At 36.7% G+C, this 25,914-nt stretch overlaps 1 protein-coding gene and 1 non-coding gene across 4 annotated transcripts; both read right to left on the bottom strand.

Annotated features, from left to right (window-relative positions):
* Positions 1 to 1,132: 1,132 nt before the first annotated feature.
* LOC101514208 (tetratricopeptide repeat protein SKI3) lies at positions 1,133 to 25,524 on the bottom strand. Of its 3 annotated transcripts, none has more exons than XM_004511223.4 (22): positions 25,369 to 25,523; positions 25,214 to 25,279; positions 24,926 to 25,138; positions 24,724 to 24,846; positions 22,130 to 22,213; positions 21,725 to 21,775; positions 21,540 to 21,632; positions 20,111 to 20,251; positions 19,926 to 20,006; positions 19,490 to 19,737; positions 19,242 to 19,413; positions 9,920 to 10,035; positions 9,761 to 9,821; positions 9,448 to 9,513; positions 7,541 to 7,753; positions 7,404 to 7,455; positions 5,703 to 6,076; positions 5,491 to 5,585; positions 3,455 to 3,706; positions 2,570 to 3,213; positions 1,895 to 2,098; positions 1,133 to 1,614 (listed from the first exon to the last, which is right to left on the bottom strand). In XM_004511223.4, exons 1-22 carry the CDS (start codon positions 25,387 to 25,389, stop codon positions 1,433 to 1,435), a joined length of 3,552 nt encoding a protein of 1,183 aa, XP_004511280.1. In that variant the 5' UTR covers positions 25,390 to 25,523; the 3' UTR covers positions 1,133 to 1,432. The 3 variants fall into 3 exon arrangements, with proteins under 3 accessions (XP_004511280.1, XP_027193416.1, XP_073220746.1); XM_027337615.2 differs by having other exon boundaries at positions 9,761 to 9,818; XM_073364645.1 differs by having other exon boundaries at positions 1,475 to 1,614; positions 1,912 to 2,098; positions 25,369 to 25,524.
* On the bottom strand, positions 21,192 to 21,294 carry LOC113788121 (U6 spliceosomal RNA). Its single transcript, XR_003474629.1, has one exon. It is a non-coding gene; the product is annotated as a U6 spliceosomal RNA (small nuclear RNA).
* Positions 25,525 to 25,914: the final 390 nt, after the last annotated feature.

Raw genomic sequence — 25,914 nt, 5'->3', positions numbered from 1 at the left:
TAACAAATTTATCTTTGAAAAATGTTTCCATTGTCCTAATGATCTGACATAGAAGATCATGCAGATGGCTACAAAGATTGATTGAGATAAACACAATATTTCTTTGGGATGATATAAATAGTAGGAAATTGTATATGTGGGTTGGAAATGTCCTCCAGAGAACTGAATCCAACTAAATTGTGATGGAGCAAGCCTATAGACCTTGCAAGATATGGGTATTTGCTTTGTTGCCTAGATAGTCAGTTGGCATAAAGACTTTACGCAAAAGATCAAAGCGTGTGATATCATCCATACTTAAATATGGAGCAAGTAAACAAACATGAATATGACTTGAAGACAGAGGATTAACAATCTCATAATAGAGATTGACTCAATTTCTGATTGATATGCTTACATGAAATGAAAAGTTAAGATAAATAACAACACTATCATATTAATTCAACATACAAAGCGGGAAGACAATAGAAACATGATTGATTAGTTAACTTTAGTTTACAAGAGAGTTCTCATAATGTAATTATTCTAGAGACTACGTCTAAAGAACTTTAACACAACCTTTTTGATAACATATTCAAGACTTGCATTCTTAGGAATGTTGGTGTAATTTCTTAGTTTTTGTTTCTAGTTGGACGTTGATCCTCCTTTTTCACAAAAAAATATAATTAATGGCTTACGATAGATCATTATAATTTTATATATTTTAAATATGTTTGAGAATATCTTTCATAATCAGTATTCTTCTGTAGTCAATTATATGTTACAATATCAAGAATTATTTAAGAAAAAATTTGAAAATATATATATAACTTACAAGGAAGGCAAAGATATTTATAGTAGGTAATGTTGACAATATATTATTTCCTCTTGACTATTATGCATTAAATTAATTATTTGCATTACTTGTCATATACCACAAGTGTAAAATTTATTTTACACCGTCGACAAATCACAATTATTTATATCTATGATTTTAGAAATAATTATTGTTAATGTCAAACATTTTTCAATTATTCTACGGTTAAAACTGTAAAAAAAATTTACAATGAATATATATAAATTAAATTAAATTATTATATTATATTATATATTACTTTTCAAAGCATCACATATGTTTGCGTGTCAAGATATGATGGGACACACATGAATACATTTTTTAACATAATCAATGAATAGTCTATACACTACAAAATACAGACATGTAAGCAATTTAATTAACATGCAAGCAATCATTTTTTTCCTATAACACGCATTTATTGATTCTTTTCACTCGAGTGTGAAGTATCAAACTATTATCATTAAACTCTTGCTTGATCAAGAAATGAAGTTCCACTTACAATTTATTTATTTGAAAAAACAACCTCTCTCGAATATACAATAGAAGTGAAACATGTAGAGAAGCTTATCCTGAAACTTGTTCCTTCACTTTTTAAGTTTATTCCATAAGCTTCTGTAAAACCCTCCAATATCGCATGCAAGAAGGGTTGATGTGAATAGCCCGAATAACCCATCTCTGAGGACTTTCAGAGGACTCCATGCTAGATATAGTGTTTGGCCCAAGTTTCAACTGTCTTGCAAGCAAATGCATTTGAAAATAGACCTCTGCAGGCCTCATTTCTACACAAAAGTAACAGACATTCATCCAGAGTTTAGCAATTATTGAGTAATAAAAAACTAATATCAATTATTGCATGAGACTGATTTGTTGGGAATCCACTGATAAATCACAGAGCACTCCAACTCAACCTTGAAAATACTGGTTAATAGTTTGATTAATTTGAATCAGTTGAAACAAATAATCCTGAAAAATTGGCTCAACTAAAACTGAATTATATTTAGCTCTTCCATTCTTCACAACTTAAAATTATAATTTTCAGAAAAAGCATAGAAATCAAACCTGATGGCCAATTATACCATTCAAGGCGAAGGTTTCTGTCCCATCTCCCCTTAGAACCGAGGCTTCCCTCTGCTTGAGCCAACAATATTGAGGCAAAAGGTAAGGGAATCAATGAAAGTTCTTGAACTTTGGTAAGGCTCTCAACAGCCCGTGATAGGTATTGAGGATCACTGCACTGCCTGACAAGCTCCATACATATGGCACCTGACATATAACAATATGAATTTATCGAGATTAATAACTAAAAAATTTATCCTTGATGCAAAGGAGGTAAAGATGAGGGAAGAAAAGGACTGAGACAACTAACTGCCAACTGATGGTATCTATTCACACACACACAAAAAGAGATCAATGAGTTTTATTCTATGACTAAAAAGATACATTTTTCGGATTTGGGAGGCAACACTTGTCAAACAATATCAATAAAACATGACTTAATAACAATTATCATACTGTATAATCATTAAATACCAGATAAATTCTTCCATAGCATAGCATACCCTTAACATCTCTCTTCTTATCCTCAAAAAAACCCTGTTGCTACCTTTGGTGCCAATCTTTTCGTCTAATGTTCAAATTTAAGTAATTGGCCGAGTATTTCAAGTGGAAACATGGTACTATGTAGAATTCATGCAAGACAGTTTTTGTAAGCTCTCACCCAAAGCAAGTACATACCATGACATAGAAAGAGGCAGCTTTCAAAACCTGCCAACGAACAAGCCTCTGCCATGAACTGCTCTGCTGAGACTAGATCACTTTTTTGCAACCAATTCATTCCTCTTACTAAGTTATATACAGCCATCCACATATTCCATGAACTTCCATCCCTTCTGATGCATTTTTCAAAGTTCAAGTCTATGGCATTTGAATCGATTTGCAGTTCATATTGGCATTCCATAAGTTTGAGACAGATCCAACCAATATGGGAATCTGTCCTGAGCTCCAAACACTTTGAATACTCTTTCATAAAGTTTAGATGATCGTCTTTCATGGAATACAAACGGCATAATAGTAGATGTGCAAAGAATAAATAACCATCAGGAAGCACAAGTTGAGAAGCCTTTTTGGCATGGGTGATACAGCTCATGTGAATCCCACATTGTAAACTGATCTCAGAAGCACAAAGTAGAAGTTGGAAGTGTCTATATTGATACTTCATTTCTGTCTTGCTATGCAATTCATTTGAAAGAGCAGCTTGAATTAGACGATTTAGTATACCGCAGAGATGATGAGGAAATTTTTGTTCACGTGCTTTCTGAAGATAGTTAAGAACAAGCAAGTAGCGGGCATCATGATTCCATGGTTTCTGATGAATGTATCTGCAAATTGGAGGGGAGAAATGTAATATGATTATCCTCGACGTCCTGGGGATACTAGTGCTTTGATATATTGAAATAGAAAGCTCTAGAGTCTACTCAAATTTGACAGGAAACAATTTTACTTTATTTAACAATAAACAATTTGACCTAACTTGAAGGAATTTTAAACAGTAACAAACTGTAATCAAATTTTTGGGGCACATATAGGAGATAAATCAAAAAAAGGAAGTAAAAGTATTACTTCTGTAGGAATTTGATAGCCCGTGGATGACCAGAACACTTCTTTGAACAAGTTGGAAAAGTAAACTTTGTAATGTTGTCAGTGGCATCGCAAGCGGCATAGCAAGCAACTGCTCCAGCACCATAAATATCATAAGCTGATTTTAAACCTTCTTGATCAGACAAATCAGGATGGTCCAGTTTACAACACCTAGTTGCCACATGGCAATTATTTAACTCTTCATAGAATAGCAAGAGATAGCCAAGAAGGTTCCTGTCCCAGTGAAATGTGCAACAGAAAGGAAGTTAGTAAAATCCACACAACGCTTGCAATTTAAAAAATGCATCACTAAAAATGTAGGGCAGAAAAACTTATTTCCTAATACTTGGGAAGGTAAAGTATTATCAAGTATGAAAATAAAAGATAAAAACTTTTTAATACACTTGAGTGAGAAACACACTCAGCATAATGCTATTTATATACAAGATGAATACAATTCACAAGAAGAGAAACTAAAGTATTATTTCCTAAGATTCAATGAATCTATCTGAAAGTCTGAAACACTACACCACATAACTTTTATGAATGAGTCTAAAACTCCAGCAATCTCTGAACAATCTGTAAGCCCCTGCGCCAGCTCTAAACATGGAAACAGAGAAAGAGTCTTCTTCCACAGTGGAGAATGGTACAACCATCACCAGTCCCATCGAAGGAACAACACCAACTCTTCCAATCACATGCTATAAGTTAAATGGTCAGAATCATCCAATGGGAGAGGTCAGTGCACATTTTTCTCCAAGGAAAAGGAAAAGAGGGATATATCATGGGAAAATCTGCAAATGCATAAGAAGGGAGATCCCTTCTTGGAAAATGGCAATATGAGAACAGGTTGGTCAAGTCACGGCTCCTAAATATTATGTCAAATGGCATTGGAGAAAACTTCATGTATTATGGATAGAGCCCAAGAATATGGGAAGCTGTAAAGGAAGCCTACTCAAATATAGATAACACCTTTGCTATCTTTGAAATAAAAAGTACCCTCTTATGGTCTTAAACAAGGTGAATACTCAAACACCAAGTATTTCAATATTCTAAGTAGGCATTGGAAGCAGCTATCCATTTATGAAGCTATTGGGTGGAAATGTCTAGAAGGTAAGAACGATAAAAGGATTTGGTGAACCAAGACAGGATCTAAATGTTCCTCCTTGGCTTCAAGAAGGGTCCTTGATGAAGTACAAGGAAGAATTATTGGAATCAAACCACTTGCTAACTTAAGTGAAGTGTGTTCAACCGTGAGAAGGGAAGAAAGTATAAGAAAATTCATGCTAGGGGAATCTAGTTGTGCCCCTGTTGCAGAAATTTCAGCACTGGCAGCAAAAGGACCTCAAGTTCCTCCTATGCCAAGGAAGAATTGCCCATTGTGTGAATACTGTAAGAAACCAGGCCACACCAAAGAAACTTGTTGAATTCTTCACGGGAAACCTATTGTGGCAAAGCCAAAAAAATTCAGCAACACAAGGGATACCAGAGGCTACACTTCCAGAATCACTACTCAAAATGGATAAACCAGTTCAACCCCATTCAGCAAAGAGCAAATGGAGGTTTTGCAGCAACTTCTTCAGCAAATCGTGATGAGTACAAGGAATAACGTTGGTACAGAACTATGGTCCACAACAATTAATATTTCCACCAACGCCATGTTTATATGGTGTATTTTAGGGGACGCTCATTGAGTATATTTTGATAATTTGGGAAGTGAAAGGAGATTTCTTTTATGAATGGGAAACCCTTGGGAAAAGTCCATTCCCTTCTTCTATTTAGATCTCAATAACACACCTCTACTATTTTGTTTCTTTCTACCTTGTTGTCCATCACTTTGAGTTCCAAACATAACTTTTCTCTCTTTTCCTTCTTTCCTAACCTTACACTGCTCAACCTATAATGTAATTCCTTATTAAGGACCAAAATAAAAGGCAACTATATTGTTAATTTAAACTAACAATAAGTTAAAACAAATTAGTTTTATTTGTGTAGGAATATTGTCAAAGAAAAACTACCTTATCAAATTACAGTTAGGGAACATGTGCAGTGCTTTCCTGAGGTAGACAATTCCACTTTTAATGTCAAGGCAGCAATCAGATTTATTTTTCACCTGTCAAAACCATACCATAAGATTTTTCCATCTCAGTCTTCATTTTAAAGCATTTTTTGGAAGAAACGGAATTATGGAGGAGACACGAGGAATCAAAATCAAGAGGCTGAAAAGTACCAGTTTCCCAAGTGCTATTAAAATGTGCATCCTAGAAATTTCTTCTTGAGATTTGAGGAAATTTCGAGTACTTGAAACAACCAATCCAAGACGATTTTGTCCATCAAGAGCATTGATAGCTGACATAACAAAACTAACTTTTGAACTCTGAAATAGCTCCTCTGGTATCTTCACAATGCTAGTGATAACTGCATCTAGTCCACATATGAAGTACACTAATCTACTGATGAAACAAATAGATGCCGCAACAAATGTTTTTTTCATCGAAGAAAGACTTTCAGCAAGACTCCTAGCTACAGAGAGAGCCAAATCATTTTCACCATGTTGCCATAACGAGAAAGCATATACATGCAAACCTTCTTCATCAAGCGCCCCTTGAACAACATACCATACAAATGTGTTATCAAGACGACAAAAAATTACATTAATTTTCACACCATCCTCAGAAAAAAAATGTCCATACGAAAATCACACGCGATATAACACATAAGTAAAGCATCCGCAAGTCACATTCTACATGTGGCAGTTCACATTAATACACAGCTTTTATTAGTTAACAATTCATCCTCACGAATTATGAGCAAAAATCAGTTAGAAAACTTGGACTAACAAGGATAATTTTATTAACATGGATTGAAGATTCAATCCCAACAATAAGGCTTTTATATTTTGAAATTAAAAAAACACTACATCAAAACAACAACTATGCTTTATCCTACTAAGTAGCGTCGGCTACATGAATCAAACAACACCATCATGTACTATCATATCTCTATCCAACTTGTTGAATGAGAGAAAATGAGAGACATATGTTGAAACCATGTGTTTGAACTACACAGTAGAGTCAAATTTATATAGACTCAAGGCAATAAATATGAGGAGATATTACTCCTATTTACATGATATGATAAGCAGTAAATACCAAAGATCATAAATATATTTTCAACACAGCTCATCAATCACTAGGTCTATCTTAACAGTTTCTTGTAAGTTTTCTAAGTCTTCCTCTAGCAATTTAACTACCCTCCATCTGATCTACACTTCTTACCACAGACTCCATAAGCCTCTTCCCCACGTGCCCCAACCACCTAAGTCTCATACTACGTTGTCGGTCTTACAGGTGTGCGATAAAATTTTCTCTTTCGTTTGATCAATACATTTTTATCACATAAAACACCTGAGGCCCTCCTCCATTTCAACCACCCAGTTTGAATTCAAATGGTTTACATCTCCTTCTATTTTTCCATCATTTTTTACTATAGACCCAAGATATTTAAATTGTACAACTTTGGTATGGTATGATCTCCAACTTTCACCACTAAATAAAGAAATGTTTCATCTTTTTCTAAACTTGTATTCCATATACTTTGTCTTGCTTCTACTCAGGTGGAAGTCATACGCTTCTAAGGCCGGTCCCCAAGTCTCTAACCTCCCATTCAATTCCTTCCTCAACTCTCCAAGTAACACTATATCATCAGCAAAAAACATGCATCTTGGTGTTGGCTCTTGGATGTGTTTTGTAAGTATGTCCAAACTAATGTAAAAAGATAAGGTGGTTAAAGTTGACCCTTGGTGCAGTCCAATTGTTATGGAAAAATCTGTAGCTTCACTCTGCGTCCTCGCAATTGTCGAGGCCCTTTCATACAAATCCTTGATAGTGAAAAACACAAAACAGGTAAATTACAAAATTTGAATCCAGACCTTCTTTCTTCAAATTTTCACATTCCTGCAAAGCATCAGCAGCATTCCCAGCCTGTATAAAAAACTATCAAGTTAATGAACATAATAATAGGATTTTATAAAATATATAGGACTAAGAGGATCTCTAGTATATTCACCTTGGAAAGCGATCTAGCCAAATTGATAGAAATATCCCTGATATGCGAGTTTCGAATACTCTGTGAACCAATGCTAAATGCATGACGTGCTAACCTATAAAATGTAGCAGCAGACTTGTAATCCTTTCGAGCCTCACAAACCAGCCCATGTAAGTTATGGGATTCAGGGGAATCAGGAGAATGCTGCACAGCTTGCTGAATAGCTCCAAAAACCTGTGGCAGTTATGCAGCATCAGCATTAATTTCAAGGAAGGCAATTGCTTCATAAGAGGTGTAAAGCATCATTTAATGCAAGCTTTACAGCTCAAACTCACTATAGAATATCCCCTAGGCTTCAGTTTCTTTAGAAATAGGGGGTATCCGCTAATGCCAGGTTCTATGAACCTCTTTTTGGATGAATTTTTATAAGCTTAAGGAAGAGGTTCTACAAGATTTAGAATTAGTTCAGTCATGAACAGTTTGCAAAATGCTATAGAAGTTTGGTTCAAGCAACAGCAGAAACTCTGGCTTCAGACTCCTTTCTAAGCTTTCAGTTACCTTTGCCAACCTAATGGCTGATGAGTGACAATAGATTCAGAAGACCATATCTCTTGGTCACAATGCAACACACAATGCCGGAAATAAACAAATGGAATTAAACATAGCAAACAGCTGACTGTTGTTCATGTGCCACCTTAAGATCAGTGGGCATTGACATCCTCACAAAATTTATGACACCCACCGTGTTCCTAGAATCTTGAAGAGGTCATAGCTGCTAAGTACAACTATCATTCTGTCAGTGGTCAGTTGTAACTGTGGTGTTGGATATTCTACTATAACTAACCATAGGTTGAATCAGAAAATAAAAAACACAATTCAGAGCAAACTCTCGAGCTTTTCTCACAATTTATCAGTTTCTTCTCAGTCATAGCAAATTAATATGGGGCAAAAGAAAATGTGTAATGAACACAGAAAATCACTAATCTATCTCTCAAGAATTAGAGTAAAATTATATTTATTGAATTGAATTATGTTGGCAATACATCAGATATATATATACTAGATTACTAAACAACAAAATCCTATTAGTACTCATATATAACTAAATTCCTATCAGTACTCATATATAACTAAATCCCTACTAGTACTCCTATTCAACTGAATCCCTATACTTGAGGGATATTAACCAGAAACAAATTTTGACACTCCCCTCAAGCTGGTAAATAGGTGTTCTCCATTTCCAGCTTGAATCCAATTCTTTCAAAGTTTATACTGTTTAGCCCTTTAGTTAGAAGATCTGCAAGGTTGTCATGGGAGGAGTGATATGGAGTGCAAATTAAACCAAAAAGAAATCTCGAGTTGCTGCAATGAAGGCAGCAAAAAGGGCCACAATGAAGGTGGCTATAGTTTTAGGAAAATAGAAATCGTAGTGAAGGCGGCAAAAGGGGCCACAATGAAGGTGGCCAAGGTTTTAAGAAAATAGAAAACCCAATGAAGGCGAAACCGCAATGAAGGCGGCAAAAAAGGCCGCAGTGAAGGTGGCTAAGATTTCAGAAAAATATAAAGCACAATGAAGGCGGTGGTAGGTTTATGCGGAAGTAAGGGCCACAATGAAGGTGGCTAAGTTTACCGCCATATAGGAGGCTAGGGTTTATGCGGAAGCAAGGCTCTCAAAGATCGAGAGCTGTGATACCATCTCAAGAATTAGTGTAAAATTATATTTATTGAATTGAATTATGTTGACAATACATCAAATATATATATACTAGATTACTAAACAACAAAATCTTATTAGTACTCGTATATAACTAAATCCCTATTAGTACTCATATATAACTAAATTCCTACTAGTACTCCTATTCAACTGCATTCCTATACTTGAAGGATATTAAACAGAAACAGATTTTGACACTATCATATAATCTAACCTGTGAAGATGAAATATGACCACTCAGCAGAGCAAGCTTAGCTAGCCCAACTTGGAATTCAGCTAACTGCACATTACCAACAAATATTTAAAAGAAGGTAATAAAAATTTAAACACAACAGAGAAAAATATTTGGCTAAAATAATGAGTGCAATAAATCTATTAAACGAGTATTGGGAGGAAACCCCCGATAAAATGATATTTGGCTAAAATTAAGGATGATGATAAATAAACAGCAAACACAACAGCAGGGAAATATAAACAACACATTTCCAACTTCTTGCATGTTAAGTCACACAAATTAGAAAAATTACAGGCAATATCTGCACGGCTCGGGAACAGCTTTCAAATGCCTCACCTTGTGCAACCTCCCTACTATAAGATGACAGGCATATAGTTAGTAAACCAGCTAACTAGTAGACTAAATTCCAATTTACATGATCATGACAAGATAAATGAAACTAGAATAGTACCTCACGCAAGACTCGGCTGACATGCTTGCCCACGGTAATGCAAGGCCAGGATCGATACTTCTAGCACGGTCAAACACTTGTCTTGCCAATTGTTTTTCACCCTTTTTACAATACAACTGAAATTTAGACAAAAACATGCTGAAAAACTCCACTTTAAGAATTTCCAATGTCTTTCTTATGAAAATGTGCATCACAATATTAAACCAAAGGTGCACAGTTGTCATGTTACAACACCACATGCTCCCTTTGGGCCTATATATAAGCAAAAGTCAAGATGTATTTGACTCAAAATTTGAACCAAATACATTTTGACATTTGCTTATATTTGTGACCTGAGGGAGTATATTCGTGATAGACAAGTAGACAACTACAGATATCTATGGCATGTATTAGGAGAAATGGGAGGTGTAGTAGAGAATCACTTGAAAAGAATGGAGAAAATAGAATTGTGTTTCACTTATTGAATTTATAGATGGAGTGTTGATTAATGTATGAGAATACAATTCTAAATATTATTAAATGAGTAAAAAGTGCAAGCTATAGTTATAGATTAATCCTAATGAATGCCAATCAAGAAAAAAGCAAAAAAAATAAAAGCTCGTAGTTACAAATGTTATTCTCCTAAAAATTAGAAATATTTTTACGGTAGTCACCCTCAAACCGGTGAAGGGGTATCGGTCATTTCCAACTTGAGGGTATATGCTAGCTGAATCTTTCTGTTGGCAAGCTCTTTGTTAACATATCCACCAGCTAGAGCCCAGCAGGAGGAAATGGCAACGTCAACAACAGTGATAAGTATCTTCCAGTCCCAACACACAAAGGAAACTAAATTGCAAATTGGATTAATTGAATACGGATGCTAATTCTGCCCAGCGGAGTTTACAACAGAAAAAGAGTCTAGAAAGATTACAGTAGGCAATTTGAGAGTACCTACACTCTCCCAAATCCCAATGATTTCCAACATACCTCCACAACAGCCCCCCACTAACTCAAATAACTAGACTATGTATAATGGTATCACCTAAAGTAATAATGTTCTTTGTGAGTTTTGTAAGCCAATTCATGCATTCTTCCTATGAAGAACACTTTGAGGTAGTTTATCGAATCTTAAGGTACTTGAAATCCAATCCTGGAAAAGGTTTGAACTTCAAAAAAACTAATGACAAAGAAGCCTCTATATTTACAGATGTTGATTGAGCAGGATCAATTACTGATAGAAATTCCACTACTAGATAATGAGCCTATGTTTGGAGAAATTTAGACACTTGGAGAAGTAAGAAACAAGGGGTTGATGCTCGAAGCAGTGCAGAAGCCGACGCAATGGCTCAAGGAAGTTTGTGAACTTGGATTTGTAAACTCTTGGACGAACTGAAAATGAAAGTTGACTCATCCTTAAAATTGTTCTTTGATTGCAAAGCAGCAATAAGTATAGCTCACAAAGATTGACTGCCATTTTATAAAAGAAAAAATTGATGTTGGAATTATATGTCTACCATTTGTGACTTCTAATAAACAAACTGCGGATATGTTGACAAAAAGTTTGGCAAAACTCAATTTTGAACGACTTATAGTCAAGTTGGGCATGACAGATATCTATGCACCAACTTGAGGAAGGGTTGTTGAAGAATCAAAGAAAATCATATTTGATTTTCTTTTATTTTATATTATTCTGCTTATTTTTATTTTATGATTCTATCATTATTACTCAGTATAACTATTGTAATTTCTTATCTTATATAAACAGCTTAAGATTGTAGTAATAAAATATAAAAGTATTTTGCTTTTTACTTTCTTCAATTTTTATTAAGAATAATAGGAAAGAATATCTCTCCTCCAAGAATTTTCCCTTCACAATAGAGTCACCTGTATACTCAACAAACTTTACAATATTCAAATATATCATTTTAACTACATAACCCCTATTTCTAAACAATTGTCGTAACTACCTTATTAACAAACTAACTATAATAACTTTTAACTACTGAAGAAAGTAATTGAAGTATACTTTCATATTTTTTTATTACAATCTTAGACAATTTATAAAATCATAGAGAATTAAATTTGATTTTTCTTGATTCTTCAACTACTCAAATATCTATTATTCTATAACCTAACAATACACCCCTCCTCAAAACAACCTTGTCCTCAACGTTGAAATCTACTATATTCTCTTTGCCCCATTGGTTGAAGAAAAACAAAGTTTGCCCTCATGGGTCCCACTAGTAGGAGCTTGATAAGCCAACTTCAAGCGAGGGTTGAAATTGTTTTAGATCCGATGGTTTTGAACTCTCCTGCGATACTTGCTGAACCACAATTGTTGCCAATAAGGAGAATATTTCCTAAACACCATAGGGGAAACTTAAGCTTGGCAGCAAAACCAGCTAACAATCTGGTCGACAAGCACATGGGTTATGAAATTATGAGGAAAGCCACCAGAATTTTGAATTGGGATGGATGTCCCTTGTGTTAGGCCCAATGAAAATTGGCCTTGAATTAGGTTGTCTAACCTCTCTTCATAATCCCAGCAAATGGTAATACCATATTGTGCTTGACTCATTAGACCTAAAAATAGTCCCAACATGCATAGTGCCCCTTTTGCATCTTTGTATATCTCCACGAATGGATTAGGCAAGTGTGATATACGTCGTGATTCTTGTTTCTCTGCCTTTGCTGTCATGTCAACAGGCTCCAACTTTTGAAAACAGTGAATCTTTTGTGGTGAATCTCCAACTTTGATAACAACCTCAATCTCAATAATTGGTTCATCCCCAGCTACTGAAACTATGCACTGAACATTGCTTCTTTCTTGTTTTTCTAGCATTGTCTCCACTGACTGGTTTGATTTTATATTTATTTCTTGCCTTGTTGACACCAAACTCATTGGATTAGTCTCAATACCCAACTTTCTTGTCCAAGAACAAGATTCTTGGCGGTTGTCTCCTTCATAAATGTTTTCTTGTTGTTTTGACACTATCATCTTTAGAGAAGGTTGTGCCTCCAACTTATTCGAATTGCCAAAAACTTGTATGTCGGTCTTGTCTCCCTCCAGTGTTGATCCTTCATTATGGCCACTATTTCCCCCTCCAGATCTTCTTTCTAATCAAACATGTGGAAAACGATTCCCAACTTGGATTTGGGTTTTTCTTAATGCCAAGAACAAAACCAAAACATTGTCCAATCATTCATGCTCATGAACGTCCACAACAATTTATTGAACCCATAAATTTCTTGCACCTCAAAAATCGTTACAGCCCTTGCGATCCACCCAATGAGATCTATCCCCGTATAAGTTGGTAATTTCACCATTTGCGCTTCCTCCATTTCCAGCACCATTGTCACTCCTCAAAGATCCGACAGGTCGGACCAATGGTTAAGAACCCAAGAATTGGATTCCGAACACTTTAGTTAAAGAATAATGGGAAAGGATATCTCTTCTCCAAGGGTTTCCCCTTCACAATAGAGTCGCTACTCAATTCACAATCTTTACAATATTCAAACATATTGTCTTCTAACTCCATAATCCCCCTATCTATATAGAATAGTCCTAACTACCTAATGAACTAACCAACTATCTATAACAACTCTTAACTGCTCTAATATCTATTATACTATATCCTAACGAAGTACCCTAACAGACTCCACCTCCCAATTATTATAAGATTATGCCACTCCCTCCCCACCTTTGGAGACAATTGAGTTGGTCAGTGCTGAGATAGCTGAAACCCTTGTTGAATAAGAGAAAATGAGAGAGACATATGGTGAAACCGTGTGTCTGAACTACACAACGGAGTCTGTTTTATATAGGCTCAAGGCAATAAATACAAAAATAAATATGGGAGATATTATCCCTATTTACATGATATGTAATAAAGATAAATATATTTTCAACACTCCCCCTCAAGCTGGAGCATATAAATCATATGCACCAAGCTTGTTACATATATAACTGATTCGAGGACCTCTCAGAGACTTAGTGAATACATCTGCCAATTGATCATTGGAATTAACAAAACTAGTGGTGATGTCGCCTGATTCGATCTTCTCCCTTACAAAGTGACAATCTATCTCAATATGCTTGGTCCTCTCATGAAAAACTGGATTAGAGGCAATGTGCAATGCTGCTTGATTATCACATATTAATGTCATTTGTGTTGCCTCTTCAAATTGAAGCTCTTTGAGTAACTGTTTCAACCAAATGAGCTCACAAGTCACTAATGCCATAGCCCTGTATTCAGCTTCAGCGCTAGATCTTGCAACTACACTTTGTTTCTTACTCTTCCAAGATATTAAGTTTCCTCCAACAAGTACACAATACCCAGAAGTGGATCGCCTATCAATGGGTGAGCCTGCCCAATCGGCATCTGAATAACCAACTATCTGAGTATGTCCTCTGTTTTCATAAATTAGACCCTTTCCTGGAGCACCTTTAATGTATTTCAAGATTCGTATCACAGCATCCCAGTGTTCTTGACAAGGAGAATTTAAGAATTGACTTACCACACTGACTGCAAAAGAAATGTCTGGACGGGTGACTGTGAGGTAGTTTAATTTACCAACCAATCTTCTGTATCTCCCTGAATCTAAAAATGGCTCCCCATGATTAGGTAGAAGTTTGACGTTTGGATCCATAGGAGTGTCAACCGGTTTGGCATTCAACAAACCTGTCTCTTCAAGAATATCCATAGCATATTTTCTTTGTGAAATTACTAAGCCGTCCTTAGATTGGGCTACCTCAATACCCAAGAAGTAGCGGAGCTTGCCAAGATCTTTAGTTTGAAACTGATGAGATAAATGTTGTTTCAATTGGAGTATGCCCTGTTGATCACTACCAGTTATGACAATATCATCTACATAGACAATCAAGTAAATGCACCCTTGGGTTGAGTGACGATAAAAAAGAGAATGATCAGCTTCACTTCGAATCATGCCAAATTGTTGCACTACTGTGCTAAATCTACCAAACCAAGCTCGAGGAGACTGTTTAAGACCATAGAGAGACCTCTGAAGTCGACAAACCATGGTAGAGGACTCCCCCTGAGCAACAAACCCAGGTGGTTGCTCCATATACACTTCTTCTTCAAGGTCACCATGCAAAAAAGCATTTTTAATGTCAAGTTGATGTAGAGACCAATGTCTGATGGCTGCAATAGAGAGGAGTAGTCTAACAGAGGCCATCTTAGCCACAGGGGAGAAAGTATCACTGTAATCGAGGCCAAAAACTTGAGTGTACCCTTTTGCTACCAAACGAGCTTTAAAACGATCAATCTTACCATCAGGACCAACTTTCACCGTATAAAGCCAACGACATCCTACTAAAGACTTTCCCGACGGTAAAGGAACCAATTCCCATGTACCACTACTCTGAAGTGCACACATCTCGTCAATCATTGCTTGTCTCCACTCTGGGTGAGATAAAGCTTCACCTGGAGATTTAGGAATAGAAACAGAAGACAGGGAAGACAAACAAGTATAATGCAAAGGAGAAAGACGATGGTAACTCAAGCCAATGTAATGAGGGGATGGGTTACGAGTAGGACGTATACCTTTACGAATAGCAATAGGAATATCAAGGGTCGGATCCGATAAAGAAGGAGGTGGCGGTGAAGGAGCGTCTGGAGTGACCTCGGTATCAAGAACAGGTGTAGGGACATGTACAACCGATGGTGGTTGACGACGACGATATGTCTGAAGAGGTTGTACAGTTGGAGGATCAACAAGAGGAGTCTCAAGTGGGACAGTGGGAGGGGCCACAGGAGGTGTCTCAGGTGGGGCATACGTAATAGGCTCTAATGGTAAAAGAGAAGGTGAAATAGACTTTGGTAGGTCCAGAGGAATAGTTGCAGACAAAGGATCAGGAAGCGACTCATAGTATGTAACAGACTCAAAAAATGTGACATCAACCGATATGAGATATCGTCGAAGAGTAGGAGAATAACAACGATAACCTTTTTGGGACCGATGATAACCCAGAAAGACACATTTTAATGATCGAGCTGAAAGTTTGTCAAGACCAGGAGTGAGATTGTGGACAAAACATGTAGATCCGAAGACCCGAGGAGGAAGTGAGTGAAGAGGGGTACCAGGAAAGAGGATCGAGTGAGGGACTTTGTTATCAAGAGCAGACGAAGGCATGCGATTTATAAGATAGCACGCCGTTAGAACAGCATCGCCCCAAAAGCGAGATGGTACATTACCATGAAGAAGGAGAGTACGAGTGGTTTCAATAAGGTGCCGATTTTTGCGTTCGGCTACCCCATTTTGTTGAGGTGTATGAGCACAAGATGTTTGATGAAGAATGCCGTTAGAGGTCATAAAATTTTGAAATTGATGGGACAAATATTCACGGGCATTATCACTGCGCAAAGTGCGAATGGATACACCAAATTGAGTTTTAATTTCCTTATAAAATTGTTCAAAAATAGAAAATAATTCAGACCTATTTTTCATTAAAAATAACCACGTACAACGGGAAAAATCATCGATAAAGGTAACAAAATATCTAGACTCAAGTGTGGAAATAGTACGAGAGGGACCCCAAACATCTGAGTGAACTAAAGCAAATGGGGAGGAAGCTCGTTTATTAGCTCGATCAGTGAAATGACTACGAGTGTGTTTCCCTAATTGACACGACTCACAATTTAAGCTAGATATTTTGGTTAGATTAGGTACTAATTGTTGAAGTTTGGGAAGACTCGGATGACCTAACTGAGCATGTATAGTAAGAGGAGAATATGTGGTAGGGCACGCTGTTGATGGGTTTGAGAGATAATAAAGACCATTAGACTCACATCCGACACCAATTTGTCGTCCTGATATTCGGTCTTGCAAAGTAACATTGCAATTAGTAAATGTGACAACACAGTCATGAGAACGAGTCAATCGACTGATAGAAATTAAATTAAATGGGCATCCAGGCACATAAAGGACAGATTTAACTAACAGAGTAGGGAGGATTTGGACAGTGCCAATCCCTTGAGACTGTGTTTGGGAACCATTGGCTGAGACTATCCTAGGTAAATAACCAGATGTTGAGAGGGGAGAAAAGAGTCTTATTACCAGTAATGTGATCAGATGCACCAGAATCGAGAATCCATGGGCTATGAGAAAGTGAGATGCAAACAAGTGACTTACCACTTTGTGCAGTTGAAACAACGGAACTCGAGTTTTGACAATACTCTAACCACCAAAGAAAATCTTCATAAGTAGCCATAATCAATAAGTAACATTGCAATTAGTAAATGTGACAACACAGTCATGAGAACGAGTCAATCGACTGATAGAAATTAAATTAAATGGGCATCCAGGCACATAAAGGACAGATTTAACTAACAGAGTAGGGAGGATTTGGACAGTGCCAATCCCTTGAGACTGTGTTTGGGAACCATTGGCTGAGACTATCCTAGGTAAATAACCAGATGTTGTGAGAGAGGAGAAAAGAGTCTTATTACCAGTAATGTGATCAGATGCACCAGAATCGAGAATCCATGGGCTATGAGAAGGTGAGATGCAAACAGGTGAATTACCACTTTGTGCGGCGGAAACAGCGGAACTCGAGTTCTGACAATACTCTCTCCACCGAAGAAAATCTTTATAAGTAGCCATAATCAATAAGTAGTTACCTAAAAACCAGCAGCGAAACAGTGGCGGAATTTTTTTTTTTTTTTCCGATGAACAGTGCCGCGCGATGAACAGTGCCGTGCGATGAACAGTGTCGCGCGATGAACAGTGAACAGTGGAGAAAAAAATGAACGAAAAAGCGACAAAGAAGGGTAAACCGGAATTGAGACACGGTTTACCGAAAAAAAATCTCACCGAAGGACAGTGGGTCCCAAGGTAATCACGGTATAGGGTTGTCTCTCTTAATAGGCTCTAGATACCATGTTGAATAAGAGAAAATGAGAGAGACATATGGTGAAACCGTGTGTCTGAACTACACAACGGAGTCTGTTTTATATAGGCTCAAGGCAATAAATACAAAAATAAATATGGGAGATATTATCCCTATTTACATGATATGTAATAAAGATAAATATATTTTCAACAACCCTAAACAAAGCAAAAAAAAAAATCAAACCAACAAGTTTTGATACCAACTTGAATTGAATCTAAATTTCTTATATCATTTTCAAAGAATTGCACAGGTAAATATACAAGAGAAACAATGTCAGTGTCAAGATCCATTAATTTTGGGATCGTATCCACTATCCAGTGTAGTCAAGATCGCGAGTTTGGTCGTAGGATCGTACGAGTTTACGATCCATGACGATGTCTGCGTGCGCTGATGCAAGCAAGATCGAAGGAGACACTGTTCATGGACAAGATCGCAATCTGGAGGGTGGGATCGTGTAGGATCACAAGTTGGGCCACCCGTTTTGAAGGCCTTTGTAAAACGTGTCAGGTTTTAAAAAAAAAAACCATGAGTTCTTAAATGTGTCGAACTAGTTTTTCAAAATTGTAAAACCCTAGCGCCATCTCCTCTCCTCGTCCTTGCGCCGTTTGCAGACCTCCTCTTTGCAACGGCGTCTCCTCCTCCCTTTGACAGTCTCCTCCCTACGACGAAGCTGATACTCTGTTTCCCATACTCCTCTGCTTCTCGATTTTGAAACTTTGTTTCCCTTTGAGTTGCATATGAACTTGTCTTTGGATTTACTTTTTATGAACTTAGTACTTGGTTCTTATGAACTTATGGATCGAAGGTTATGAATTTTTAATTAACTTAGTTTAATGTTGGGATTTTGAGGTTATTTTGTTCATGTATGATAATTTGTATGCTTATATGTGTGTGTGGGTATATGTAATTACAATTTTAGCCTTTAGTAGGATCTTACAAGTTACGATCCTCATGTTATGATCTTTCAAACCCCTCACAATCCTGTGTAAGATCTCATGTTTGACTACATTGATCATACCAATCAACAAAGGCTGTCAATGGTGACTATGAAAGTCTAGGACCAGCAGCCTGCTACGGAGGCTGGGTTTGTGAGATGGATCAACAATGAAGGCTTGGACAGCGGAACAGACACTACCAAACCGGGAACTCTAATAACAACTTGTAAGAGATGAAAGAATAAAAGTCTGAATATTATTCACACAATTCTTGGGCAAGATTCTTAATCAATCACAAATAATAGTCAGAATAATAGGTGATTTACAGTTTATAAGCTTATGCAAGATTCGAGATCAGTCTAAATAAATAAAGAAAAATAATCAAATTGCAGGAATATACAGCTATTTTGTCAACAAATAGTGCTATATACATTATTTTACAACAAATAGTTGCCAAGTTGGATTTTTACTGTTTACTGATGACACGTGACAATACCTTCCCAAGATATCCCCAAGCAGCAGCTAGAGATACATTTAACTGCAGTCCTCTGATCAAAGCATGTTGATTTAGTGCATTATGATCAGACAAGCACCCTAATGCCACCCAGAACTCATAATTGTCACCCTCAAGTAGCAAGGCACCAATAGACATCTTTTCTGCTAGCTGCCTGCTGAAACAACTAAGTTGAGGGAGCACAATAGTCAAGAAGATCATTAAAAATAATTAGATTACATAGATCATACCGTGCATTTAAGTCTTGTTTGTAATTATTGCTCAATGAGGTAATAAGATCAGAGATTACTGCAATGTCAGTATAGATGTTTGCTTGCCATGGAGACAAGTGTAAGGCTCGTTGGTACGAAAACCTAGCACGTCTTGCAGCCAAAAAGCAGGTCTTCCTCCATGAAATGATAGAAGCACTGAAGGCTTCCTTATTAGATTCCAACTTTTGAACCTCCTCAATCCAAGGATTACATCTTGCATATGCAAGCTACCATAGATCAAAATAAAATAGCATAGAATAATACATGAGCAACTAATAATACCTAAAAATCGCAGTGAAGGAAAACCCATGCCGTGATGTGATGCCAACTTTATTGACATGTATTTAAAGCACTACTCCCGCCGATGATATTTTTTTAACTGTGGAACCTTTAAAAACTGAAAAAGAAAAAGAACCTGAATATCTGCGTATAATTTCCACAAACATGAGATATTCCTGAAAGAACAAGCACTCTCCCTTGCCACCTCGGATGCTTCCTGCAATCAGTTCAACTAGGTTAACTAAATGTATCCAAAATGTAAGGGTTCAACATGATAACAAATGCTGTAGAATCATTAAAAAGAAAAGAAGAGAAAAAAACCTCTAACAGAGAAGCTCCCCACTGATAGGCTCCTAAGTTAATGCAATCTTTCGCCGAACAAAGCAGCCCCAAAGCAAGTCCATATTGTGCAGGCACACAATCTGGTGAAATCTCCAAAGCTTGTTGAAATTGTTCAATGCCCTTCATGCAGAAAGGCAGGGAGGTAATTTCCATATTTTATTAATATATAGAAACAGATTGACGCTAATCAAACAACATCATATAAAGGAGGTGTGTTGTTGATCACTGTAGTTTGTGATTAGCTACGGAAAAAACTGAGATGAATTACATGTGATTATAATGATATGATATGATATGATATGATATGATATGATATGATATGATATGAGCATAATTGGTGTAAATGAAAAGTGAAGGATCACACCAACTTGCTGAAACCCTAGAACCAGCATAGCAGATTTTAGCCTTTCTAACAAACCCTAGTAAGGATTGATGTTTCCTGAATCACGATCACTTTCTGTGAAGACTTAAGGAATTAGAGGATTACCAAAAAAATTATGCATTTGTGGCTCTTGAGGACTGACTCAACTTGCTATATCTACAAAAGGAAATTTCCATCATTGAGTTTTTCTGTGATTGCTTGCAAAAAGATTGAAGACGCGGAGGCTACAATACGCAGTAGCACAGCAGCGAAAACTGGAGTGCTGCACAAAATTTGGTGGCAGAACAGGCATTACAGGTGTAGGTCTCAGTCAAAAAACGTACCAAACCATCTAGTCAAAACTTTGAATATTTAGAATCTGTTTTGACTTAGTTTTGAACCAAACATAGACATGTAGTCCAATATTGAAGTAGTTCGTTTTTATACTCAACAAGAGTGGCAAATGGATGGAATAGATGAATTTTGGCCTAGATAATAATGGAGGGAATAAAAAATAAACCATCAATCATTTATTAATTCGGATCCATTAAATCTTTTAAATCAACCCATTAATGATCTATTAATCCATTTAATGGATTGGATGGACAAATATCTAACTAATCCCAATAGAAATCATTTTTTCGTTATTTATTTTAAAGCAAAAGTTAGAGAGCAAAAGCATCACATGGTAGAGACGGAAAACAAATTGATCATTTATAGATTTGTGCGTATCATCCTTGTGCAAGGGTCATGCTAATCTTCTTTGTATCATTCCAATTTTATCGAATGTTCCCGAAGGGACATTTATTTTGTTAATAAAAACCTAACCATCTCATAAATTAACTAACGCTTCTTGAATAAATGTTCTCTAGAATAACTGTTTTAAGCTCCTAATAACATGATCAAAACAATAATGTCAATCACCATACTACTATCACTGCAACAAACTGAAATAAAATAAATGGAAGGTATAAATAGAACCACTGAGAACAAGAATTGTGGAGAAGAAACACCTCAGCATAATAATTAATGGTTAGAAAAATGTACCTTTTTAAATTGACCAAGTGTCAAAGAGATATTTCCACTTTCAACCAAAGCAAAGACCATCTTATTATCCAACTCGATTGCTCGGCCATAAGACTGATGGATAATCCAAAGTAAAACAGTCGTTGAGGGATCAACCAATCAATCAATCCAATCCATAAATATAAAAGGAATCAAAGCAGAGATACCTTTACAGCTGCAGTAAACCTGCCCAGCCGCTGATATGCAAGGCCCAAAGCCTAACAATATTTTAAAATATTTATTACAAAAAATTACTCCCTTCAGTCTCGAATAGAAGCAAAAAATACTCATTTTTTTGCCTTAAAGTTAAGCAAATATAACCTACTTTCACTCTATTTAATAATGTTTATCCTAAAATACCTTTCAATTTATGTAAGTTTTATTTTCCTATGATTATTTTGTTCTCATAAAAACAAGTTTCTATGAAGGGACCTTTAGAGAATGTACTTCTATTTTGTCTCAAGAAAAATTGCATTTAACTAAACTTCTTAATAAATGTGAAATTAGTTATCTTCCTTATAAGGGGTAGTATGAGAAAGGAAACATAATGGAGGAAAGAGAGGTGAAATTACTTCCCACAAGTCAGCACAAGTAGGATAGCCTCGTATGGCATGTTGAAGACTCTGAACAGCTTCGGACCATTTCTTTTGATGAACCTGATAAGTTCACAAATAAAAATTAATGGCAGGTATCAACCAAATCCAATAATTAAAAAGAGATTAAATCAGGATATAATTAGATTGTCAGGAAAATTGCTGCAAATTTGAGAATTAAATTATTTTATCTAGTTTGATAATAAAAAATAAATGCTGCAGAATGCATTTGTTAAGGAAGGGTTTAGTTTGAGAAATATAATTTCTACTTTTATTTTTTGTCTTAGAGTTTGAGTATGGTCTAACTCAACCCTACCAAATAAGCTTGTAAAGTGAGAAATAACTCACTTATAAATGCTTTTTCATGTCATATCACATCCAATGTGGAAGTCTCAACATACAACTGTCATAGTCAAGACTAGACATAGGGAGCGTGACTTGAGTGGCCCGATAATGGGTGGGCAGTGAATCTATGATGTGCTCTATTACAATCTTAGAATTTTGGTTGGACCTAACTTAACCCCACAAAACTTATGCAAGTACTTCAATTTTGGAAGAGTTGAAACAAATGTCGCTTGAGATCCTGAATAACTTTGTCACCTCCAATAATAACAACGGCATCCACATAAACAACAAGATAAATACATAGGTTAGTAGAGGAATGTCTTTCAAGTGTCAAATATCAAATGGCCGGCATTATTGTGAACCATGCCAAAATCCTGAATCTACTAACTCTGCTTCAGACCGTATAAGGTTTTTGCAGCATACAAACTAAGTCATCAGAATCCCCCAAAACAGTGAACTCGGGAGTACTCCATATAAACTTCCTCAACTAAATCACCATGTGAAAAGGAATTTTTTATATCCAACTACCAGAGAGGCCAACTGCGTATAACTGCCATAGATAAGAAAAGATGATCAGAGGCCATCTTTGCAATTGGAGAAAAGGTGTCACCATATTCCAGACCAAAAATATGGGTATAGTCTTTAGCTATCAGGCAAACTCAAGTGATCAGTTTTACCATGTGGTCCTACCGTTATCCAGAGGAGAGGGGACAAGAGTACAAATCTGATTAAAATCTAAAGTTTTAATCTCATCGATCATAGTTTGTTGATATCTTGGGCGAGAAAGCGTTACCTAAACAGTTTTTGTAATGGACATCCAATCCAACATAACCCTCATTCGTAAATGATGGAACACAAATAAAAAATAGTTGCTAGTGATGATGATTGGTCAGCAAATCCCAAGTCCATGGTCACCCACTTTATCTTCTTCAGCCTCTCCAGCGAGTGCTCTGAATTCTCAATGCCTAATTCACTACTAGATATCGGGTTCTCTCATGTTTCCCAATCCCCACAATTGTTATTAATGATTGATGGCAGATTATGACGACCTTCCAAAAATTTGCAATATAAACATGGCATTGAGGCTTATGGCGGATATAATAAGTGTTGTGGCCTGTAGCGGCTAGCATAAAATCCACCATGCTATAACACCATGGCGCCGCAATGGCATAAATATTACAACACTGATTCTCCCTTCTTCTTGTCGTCGACTTTGAAGGGAGGACCAGGAAGTTGGGTACCTCATGTAGTCACGTGTCTACGTCTATTCAAGAGTGAAGGGGGGAAGAGGAAGGCTAAGGAATGAGGAAGAGGAAAACCCATGTTCTAAAGGGGGATTTAATGTGATTTAAATTTATCATCCCAGTTTTTTATATTTTACCAAAAAAGCAAAAGAGAAAAGGGGACATGTACTGTTAGAGTAAACTAGTTTTATACTAACATCCAATGAGAAATCAATACTTTGAGGTCATTATAAAAATATTGTTACAGAGTGGGCTTATGTGGCAATATGTTGATGAGTTCTCATTGAATGTCGGTGTAAAACAAATTTACACCGACAGTGCATCTGCATTAAACTAAAAAAACTTATTGATAGTGTACCCGCTATGCATATCCCCATGTACCAATACTTAGGGTATGTTTGGTTCAATTGAAGGGAAGGGATTTTAATTAAATTTGTGTTTGGTTCAAGGGGAGGGGATGGGAAGAATTTTAAATGGTTTATAGTTATTTTAGCCTCCACTCCAAATCCCTCCAATTTGGGGGGAGAGCAAAATGAGGTCTATGAGGGATTTGGCTCCCCTCCTAAAAATGAATCGAACACAAATAATTTAAAATACACCCCCTCTCCTCCCCTCCATACCACCTACCTCAGAGTTTTGCAAATTTGGTAACTATGTGTTTGACAGATTCCATAGCCTTCCAACCCTCAAGAATATGGAATAGTCGTTGTGTTAGGAATTGGGTTTGGGCCTAAGCAGTGTTGTTGATGGTGGAGAGACCCACCAAATCCACTATTTTCTACTGCCATAGCCACCGTCACGTGTAAAATGGCCATGGCGGATTGTTGAAATCCTGCCACCACTTTCCGCCAGGGCAGCCATTGGATAACATTAGGCCTAAGCCCAACAAATTGTTTTTGTTAATTGTTTCTTGTAATATGTAGGTAATCTAGAGAAAAGAATGTGTAGGGTGTAGAGAAGTAAAAGGAAATTGAAAGAACGAACCAGAAGGAAACCCAATCTGCGGAAAGCCCAGAAAGCCCGCGGTGACATTTTAGAAGCTTCAAGGCATACTGCGACCTCCAAAGTGTCCTTTCCTCCTTGGTCAAGTAAATCACACAGGGCTTCCTGTTAGGGTAAAAAATGATTTTATAATTTCGTTAATTCATGGTTATTGAAGTTTAAAATGGAGCAGAAGATAAGATACCCCAGAATCGGAATCATCGGGGTTGATAGCGACGGCTCGGTGATAACACTTAAGGGCTCTCTGAGTATCAAGGGAAACGCGTCCATAATAATGGCCGAGATATTTGAAAGATTCTCCATTTTTAGGGTTCAATTTGGCGGATAGAATAAAATGTTGAGCAGCTTTGTCCTTGGCTTCTTGGCGTTCTCCTCCTTTTTTCCATAAGAATAAACCCTGAATTCATACATGTATTTATTAATCAAATCTAATCAATAAATAAAGAAGGAAGGAAGAGAGTGCAAAGCACACAATATCAAAATGTAGAGAGGCGTCGTCTGGGGAATCCTGCAAGCGTCGGAAGAGATGTTCTTCATCCTGTCAGAATAAAACAAAGTCAGACGATTGGATTTGGGGAGTGCGCGAAACAAGATGAAGAAGAAGAAGAAGAAGACGTAAGAACACACTGTATTCGTTTCGGAGGCCATGAGGGGAAGGGTGTTAGGAGAAAGAACGCAGTTACAGACCAGATCACTTATTTAAGCAAAGCAAGAGAAGAGAACCTTTTTAGTTTTTTACATTCCCTCCTCGCCACAAACTTTGAAACACGGATGTCATTCTCTGCAGTTACACTTACAGAAATGCCACACTCACACTCTACAAAATCCTCACCCATACCCGTTAGATGCATCCAAGGGCTGAAAAACCCCCCATTTCTGTGACTGCAGGAAATATATGCCTAGTAGTTAGGGCTGTTCAAAAAAACCGGTTTTGAGACTCAAATCCAAAACCGGATCCAAAACCATTTTTAATAACCGGTTAAAATAATATGCATATAAATCGGTTTATTTAAAACCGGTTGGATAACCACCCACATTTTATTTTTAGATTTGGATTTAAACCAGATTTTATCCACTCAATTCCCAAATTCCAATCTCAGAACCCTAAATCCCCAAAACCCTCAAAAGCATTTTCCAGCCGCGTTTCCCGACAATCTTTCCTTCCGGCAAACC

Source organism: Cicer arietinum, chromosome 8 (assembly GCF_000331145.2).
Source record: "Cicer arietinum cultivar CDC Frontier isolate Library 1 chromosome 8, Cicar.CDCFrontier_v2.0, whole genome shotgun sequence".
Lineage (NCBI taxonomy): Eukaryota > Viridiplantae > Streptophyta > Magnoliopsida > Fabales > Fabaceae > Cicer > Cicer arietinum.
The sequence above is the reverse complement of the archived record's forward strand: the minus strand, read 5'-3'. Positions and strand labels throughout refer to the sequence as shown.